At 33.0% G+C, this 8,501-nt stretch overlaps 1 protein-coding gene across 1 annotated transcript; it reads left to right on the plus strand.

Annotated features, from left to right (window-relative positions):
• Positions 1 to 6,839: 6,839 nt before the first annotated feature.
• Positions 6,840 to 7,764, plus strand: HELRODRAFT_165575 (hypothetical protein; the record flags this gene model as incomplete). The annotated part of the gene is made up of 2 exons (XM_009032121.1): positions 6,840 to 6,968; positions 7,096 to 7,764. The coding sequence occupies 2 exons, from the start codon at positions 6,840 to 6,842 to the stop codon at positions 7,762 to 7,764; spliced, it is 798 nt and encodes a 265-aa protein (XP_009030369.1).
• Between the last annotated feature and the right edge of the window lie 737 nt (positions 7,765 to 8,501).

Here is an 8,501-nt window from a genome sequence, read left to right on the forward strand (position 1 = left end):
TTCATCCATCTATCCATCTTTCAATCCTCACGAACGAACGAACGAACGAACGAACGAACGAACAAGTAAACAAGAGAACAACAACCAAACACGTATTGTCTTCTATCTAGTTCCCCATTGCGTAGCGACCGACTACCTATCATGTAACAAACATAATAATAATAACAATAATAACAAGCTAGCTACAACAGGTCTAACAATAATAACAAACACAAGTAAAATAATAATAATAACAACAGTAATAATAATAATAATATGTCCATTAACCGCAATACGATGAAAAAAAAATATAATGGAACGAATCAAAAAAATGATTTACCCACACACACGAAATGGTGTAAATAAGCGAGCATTAGCGATAAAATTTATCAGGGCTCCAAAAAGAACAAGTCACAAAAAATAATTTTATTTACTCTCGGATAAAAATCGACTTTCAATACGCAATTCTAAGTAGTAGTAGTAGTAAGTAGTACTACTTATTGTTGATTGTTGATTGGCTGGTTGGTTGGTTGGTTGGTTTATTGGTTGGTTGGTTGGTTGGCTGGTTGGTTGGTTGGTTTATTGGTTGGTTGGTTGGTTGGTTGGTTGGTTGGTTGGCTGGCTGGTTGGTTGGTTGGTTGGTTGGTTGGTTGGTTGGTTGGTTGGCTGGCTGGCTGGCTGGCTGGTTGGTTGGTTGGTTGGTTGGTTGGTTGGCTGGTTGGTTGGTTGGTAGGTTAGTTGGTCGTTTGGTTACTCGTCTAGCTATAGTAAGTTTCAGAATACAGATTAAAATGTTTATGAGACTTTGTGATTGTTAGTGTCAGCTACCTGAATGAAACTTTTTGACAGCGTAGCTATGACATTATTATTAAATTTCCTCTTCTTCTTCTTCTTCTTCTTCTTCTTCTTCTTCTTCTTATTATCATTATTATCATTGTTATTATTAAAATTGCTAATGTGGCGTTAGTATTAGTGGTGATGATAACAGTAAATAAACATTTCGTTTCAAAATTGACAGATGCGGATGTAGAAAATAAATTAAGTTACAAAAGAACATTGAAACACCGAGTGGTTAGTAGTAATAATAGAAGAAGCATTACTAATACTACTACCATTACTACTACATACTACTACTACTACTACTGTTGCTGCTACTGCTGTAGTAAAATATTAGTAAAAATAGTTGTAGTAGTAGTATTGCTAATGACGAAACTAAATGTAATAGTAATGGTATGGTATGGTATGGAGAATTTATATAGCGCCCCTCTATGTAAAACTCAGAGGCGCTGTTTGAGAAGCTGCCGGTCAAAAAAAGTGATGTTTAAGTCGTTTTCGGAACATGTCTCTTTCATCCATACTATCAACAACATCATCGGGCAGTTTATTCCAAACCTCCGCTGCAGCCACGGAGAAACGACGCCATCCATAATTTTCTGTCCTGAACCTAGGAACAACGAGTTTCTTTTTGGCAGAGGATCTGAGTTTTCGCCCCTCGGCAGCCGTAGGGACAGGCACGATCAGCTGTTGAAGGTATCGAGGACCAAGCCCCATCAAACTGTCTCTTGTAAACATTGCTATTCTGAATTCGATTCTATAACAAACTGGCAACCAGTGAAGCTCATTTCGCATATATGATGAAACAGATTCATATTTTGTTACACCAGCAATTATTCTTGCTACAGTGTTCAGAATAGACTGTATGCAGTTTTGAAGATACAAGCTTGTACCATAAAGGATTGAACTGCAGTAATCTATTTTTCCACAAATGAAACTGTGCATCAATGAAATTAAGCATTCATTTGTCAGGTACTTTTTTATACGTAAAGTAATGACATAAATGTTCACATTAGTAGTAGTAGTAGTAAGTAGCCTCACTACTAGTAGTAGTAGTAGCCTCAGGAGCAGTAGTAGTAGTATTAATAGCAGTAGTAGCAGCAGTAGTAATAGCAGTATCAGTAGTAAAATTGTAATAAGGTTCAGAAGAATGCTATTATTAGAGCTGTTACAGCTGTTAAAACTGTAATTAAATCAAACATTCGTGTAGATAGATAGATAGATGGATAGCAGGCACAATATCTTTTTATAGGGACAATTAGTTATAGCAGGAAAATAGTTGCACAATTTTGACACTATTTCTAGTAAAAATATTATTATAATTACTACTTTAAATAGTATTGATAGTAATGGGAGTAGTAGTAGTAGTTGTTGCAGTAGTTGTAGTAGTAGTAGTAGTTGTTGTAGTAGTAGTAGTAGTAGTAGTAGTAATTTCTGTACTAATTGTATGTAGCTAAATATAAAATGTGAAATAATTTTTAGTTTCGTTTCTTACTAAATCGTAAATCATCGCAGGGCTTGAAAAAACAAAACCAGCACGCACGTACACACGCACGTACACACGCACACACGCACGCACACGTACACATGCACAACACACGCACACACCGTAGCCAGCTAGATATAATTCAAACCTTCAACTCTTACATAGTTAGATGAGCGAATGTTTGTTGTTTGTATGTTTGTTTCGCATTAATCTGTCTGGGTTATGTTTGTGTGCGTGTATGTGTATTTGTTTATCAACTACGCCTGTGTATGTCTGTGTGTGTGTGTGCCAGCGTTAATTTTATAACTACGTGTACGTATGTTTGTATGTGTGTATATGCGTGTCTGTACGCATGTGTGTGTGTGTGTCTGTATGCATGTGTGTTTTTCACATATAAGCGATCGTTCTTTCACTATAACTATAATGATGTAATATCACTTTTTATTCGATGATGATGAATTGAATGAATGGATGAGTAATTAAATGAATGAGTGAATGAAGGAGCGAATGAAAAAAATGAACAAATAGACAAACGAACGGACCAATAAATGGATTAATGACTTAATTAATAAATTTAATTAAAGAATTATTTAATGAATTGTTGATAAAATGAAGAGATAAGTAAATAAATATATATATAAATGAATGAATGAATGAATGAATGAACGAATGAGTGATTGATTGATTGATGGGTTGGTCTAAAGATTTATCGCTTTCTTGTCTAGAGAAATATAACATAATAGACAACACATTAATCAAATGTAATAATACTTTGATGGATGAATAGGCGGATGGATAGATGATTGGATAGATGAATAAATGGTTTGAAGAAATGAAATGAATGCATTAATGCATTTATGCATGGCTGGATGAGGTGGACGAAAAATTTTATGATCTCGCGAATGAAAGATTAGTGAATTTCATCATTCAATCATGTTATGTTCATTCATTTGAATGAATACAATATAGTTGAATGAAGACATTTTTTTCATTATGATTGTTGATGCTGTATTTTATTATTATGATTGTTGATGTTGTAGTTTTGAAGATAACTTCTCCGCGTTTTAAACTTTGTCGTTGATGTAAGCTTTTTTTTGAAGGTTTTAACGGCACTGCAGCTCCCAAGATGTGCCAGTAATTTTAATATTTTTTTCTTAATTTTTATTTTATTTTTTCGTTCATAATTATGTAGTTATTATTATTACATCTTCAAAATCAGTCACAGTCAAAAAGGAAGAATCCGATCAAAATATGTCAAGACATCAATCCAGAAAAATAAATGATAATCTTTGACTTAAGTATATTTTAAGAGGTAAGATTGTAATAGTTTATTCCAGTCTTTTTAAGTTAACGGGCAACAGATTCAATAACCACACCATGGACCAGAAGCACCAGAAGTTGACGTCAGCACAAAGAGAGAAACCTCACCTACCGTTCGCCAGTCCCACAAACCAATGACTCTCACTCCAGTGCATTCACTCTACTTCAATAACGTTTTGACTATTTAAGTTCCTGGTATGTCGCTTGATTTTTCACCATGCCACCCACAGACGGCATTCGACACAAAATTGAAATGATTATAAAGATTAAGGATAGAGTGGGCTGATTCTCTCTTAGCGGCACACGAGCTTCCACCATGGTATTTAGCCACTGTAGATTTTCAATGCACCTTAAGAGAAATGCAAAACTGCACAAATCCTCTCGAAGATATTAGTTTCCACTCTGGTATTCAGCCACAGCAGATTCTCAACACATCCCGAGCGAACCGTACAGATGTAAAAAAAACCCATAAATGGCGTTTGAGCCCCCACTGGGGTATTTGGCCATAGCCATATTTAGTGATGTGAGCTTTGAAAATTAAATTATTAATTTTATTATTGCTGTTTTTGTTGTTAATGGTGTTGCTTATATTTATGCTGTTATTGTTGTTTATACTGTCTTTCTTATGTACATGCTTTTTGTGTTGTTGTTGTTCATTAAATACTGTTGTGTTTAAATAGTTGATTTATCTGTCTTTGTTGTTGCTTATATTTATGTTATTAAAGATGTTTTTATTTAACGTTGTTGATGTTGTTAATGCTGTTGATGTTATTGTTTTTAATGTTGTTGCTGTTGTTGATGTTGTAGTTGTTGCTGTTGAATTAATTCTAGTAAACCCGATGCAAATTGCAGTGTTAAATTATTTAATGGTGTTCCGAGAAAATTGATTACATACAGTTGTATGATGTAGTTGTTGTGTTTAGAGTTGTAGCTTTGCTCTTTACATGAGGCTATGTGTGTGTGTGTGTGTGTGTGTGTGTGTGTGTGTGTGTGTGCGTGTGTGCGCGTATGTGTATTAAACCTTATGTAGGATTGTGTGAAGCAATTGCTATGTTTAATTTATTGCAATCATTGAATGCTAATGTTATAACCGTTTTAACATTTTGTTACTGTCTATTGACGAACTCTAATGTTAATAATATTACTCTAACATTTACTTATTGTTGATTTATCCCTTACTGCATCAACTAGTAAGTAATAGTAGTACTTGTGGTGGTAATAATAGTGGTAGTTGTGGTAGGTAGTGGTAATGGTAGTTGTGCTAGGTGATGGAAATGGGAGTTGTATTAAAATGTAATAGTAGTAAAAAGTAGTAATATTAGTTTTGGTAGTAGCATTAAATAGTAGTTATAATTGTGTTAATAAGAGTGGTATCATTGTATTACCAGCCATTTGTAGCAATAATAACATAAGTAGAGGCAATGGCAGCGGCGACACCAGCAGCAGTAGTGGTAGCAACGGCAGTAGTAGTAGTAGTTACGATAACTAGCAGCTGTAGTAAGTAATAGTTGAGGTTATAGTAAAAATAGTAATTTTACCATTAATTGTAGTATCTGGCAGTAATAATGGTTCCCAGAAAATGGAATAGTTTTGCATTCTCAAAGCGATTCTAGGAAAAGTTGATGGGGATATTTATTTATCTATTGGTATTGGCATAGGAATGTGCGGGACACACATACACGCACAGAGAATAAAACACACACGCACACACATACACATACTTTAATATATGCGTAAATTGTATACACATACACGGACTCAGAAAGTAAACTCAAACTAATTGCACATGTAGGTAGTAGTATTATTTAAGTAGAAACAAATTACACAAACACACACACACACACATCCATACTTACATACTTACACACGCATGAACGCACATTCACACATTCAGTTTAGCTCGGCTTGGTAATGTAGTATTATTGATAATATAATTGGAATGAAAATAGTATTGTTAGCGATAATGGCCATAATGACACTCCTACAAATTGTAGCCCATCGTGGTCTGATTCTAGCTAATCGATTAGCTCTCGTGTTATTATTATATTATTAAATCGGATGTAACTCGAACGCTAAACACACACACACACACCCCACCACACACACACAAGCATGTCTATATACACTTACATACATTCATGTACACGTACACAATAAATAAATAGACGAAGAAATAAATGCATGTATGTGTCTGACGATGCGTGTGTGTGTGTGTGTGTGTGTGTCTGTGTGTCTGTGTTTATGTGTGTGTCCACGTTTATGTGTATGTGTGTGTCATATTTGATCAGAAATTTATTATCCAAGTGAAAGTCATTTGATGTAAAAATTTCTATTCATCAAATTTTTTATCCATTCATTCATTCGTTCGTTCGTTCGTTTGTTCGTTCGTTCGTTCAATCATATTTTCACAATGGAATTAATTGTTAACATTAATACACTTTTCATTAAGTTCATTCACCGGGCGATAATTCAATTGTCCGTTTCTCCATCCATTTAAAAATCATTTATTCATTATTGATTCACCGTTCATTCACTAATTTATTAATTTATTCATTATTTGTTCATTTTTAATTCATTCATTCCATTTATTCATTCGTTTATTCGTTCATTTGTTAGCATGACACATCCATTCATTCATTCATACAAACATAGGTACGTCACAAATCGTTAAATAGTTCATTCATTCATAATTTGCCGTGTGTTATTCATTCATTCAGACGTTCTCTTTTAGTTATTCATCATCATCATCATTTATTCTTTCGTGGTTTCTTTCGTTCGTTCGTTCGTTTATTCGTTCATTGATTCATTGGTTTATTCATTCATTCATTCATCTAGTCGTTCGTTTGTTTGTTTATTCGTTGATTCATTCACTTTTTTTTAATTCATTCATAAATGCCTGTTCGTTTGATTGTTCATCCATTCATTCATTTGGTTTTGTTCAATCTATTCATTCAGTCATTCATTCACCATTCATTCGCAAAAATGTAGTTTGGTCTTATCTCATCCCAGCTGAAATGAAAGGCTAAATAGTCAAGAAATAATCATTATAACAACAACAAAAACAATAACAACCACAACAACAAAAACAACACAATAATAACAATGAATAATTAATAATAATTATGCATAATTAATAACAGCAATCGATCTATCCTTATAAAGTCAAAAAGAAAGGACCATGAATAACTAACCACATCAATGAATGTGTGCATGTAATAAAATGGTGGCTCGTTCTTACGTTGTTAATGAACTTTTGTATTTTCTTATAAATAATTCAAATATGTTAGAAAATGATTGTTTGAAAATGATTTTGAATGCAAACGACATGCTAGAAAAATGCCCTATTTTTGTTAGTATGAATATGGCAAAAATTCCTAAATTAGACAACTTTTTGAAAATAAATTTTGAAAAAATTAGAAAAGATATTAGCGACGCGTTAAATAAACAACAAATGCAAATAATAGAATCCGTTGCAGCCATTGTTGTCACAACCTGAAGAAAATTTTGCGGCAAAAAATAAAGTAAATACCAAAGCGCCGAACAATATCAACAATGAAAATGTAACTCAAAAAGCGAAATCCCATAACGTCAATGATAAAGTTGTAAAAACTGAAAATTGGGCTGATGATCTCGATACCCCAACCGATAAAAGTATGCAACCATTTACTTTAGTGGAAAAACGTAAACGACTAAATAAGTTTCCAGGAATATTATATGAAACTCAAGATTCCGATAGTGTTCAACCCCTAAAATACTCAGAAGTTGCCAAAAAAACAAAATCAAAAATAATTGGAAATAAAGTAAATAATGAATGCAAATTAAAAGCAGAGAAAATCATTGTTAAAAAAAGTTTTTTCATGATGAGTAATGTTAAGAAATGCCATCGAAACGATGTAGCCGAATATTTAACAGAAAATGGAATTAGAGTGATATCTTGTTTTCCAATTTTTAACAAAACAGAAGCTGAAAACAAAGGCAAAGAAAATAAAATTGATGAATCATCAACAATGTTCAGAGTTTGTGTCGAAAAATCTGATGTTGTCAAAATGAAAGATCCGGACGTAATACCACAACATATAATCGTCCGTGAATGGCAATTCAACCCAAAAATCAGTGAAAAAGTTGTTTCTAACAACGATGTTTGATTCAATTTTGTCAATAAATGTTAATCCAAGTAAGCATTGCAAAATTTTTATTAATGATGAAAACTCTCAGCAAAATAATGCCAACATATGTAAGACTTATGATGTAAATGAATTTAACTCTGAAATGAAAATAATTAAAAATCAATTTAATCAAAATTTATTCAATATTATACATATAAACGTAAGAAGTTTGTTGAACAAATCTGATGACATTTATGATTTCTTGCGAGAATTGAATTTTGAGATTGATGTTCTCGCAATTTCTGAAAGTTGGCTCAATGACAGCAACGAAAATTTGATTAACATTAACGGATATGTCTTTAAAGGTAAGCACCGAAGAATAAAACACGGTGGAGGAGTCGGCTTTTACATAAAAAACAATTTAGATTACAAAATCCGAGACGACATAACAAGTATAAAAAATGAATTCGAATTTCTCGTTCTAGAAATAATAAACAGACCTATCACAAAAAATGTTTTAATCATTGTGACATACCGACCACCAACTTATGATGTCAATTCGTTCATCGAATGTTTAGATGATATTTTGCTGGTTGCAAATCATGAAAACAAATTAATAATAGTTGCAGGTGATTTCAACATTGACCTGTCAGAAAGTAACAACAACAACAATAAGTTCAATTTTTTGCAACTTATGAACAGCTACAGTTTACAACAAACAATAACACTTCCGACAAGAGTAGAATGTAATCGACAATCTATTATTGACAACATCT

This window comes from Helobdella robusta (assembly GCF_000326865.2).
Source record: "Helobdella robusta unplaced genomic scaffold HELROscaffold_8, whole genome shotgun sequence".
NCBI classification, from domain to species: Eukaryota; Metazoa; Annelida; class Clitellata; order Rhynchobdellida; family Glossiphoniidae; genus Helobdella; species Helobdella robusta.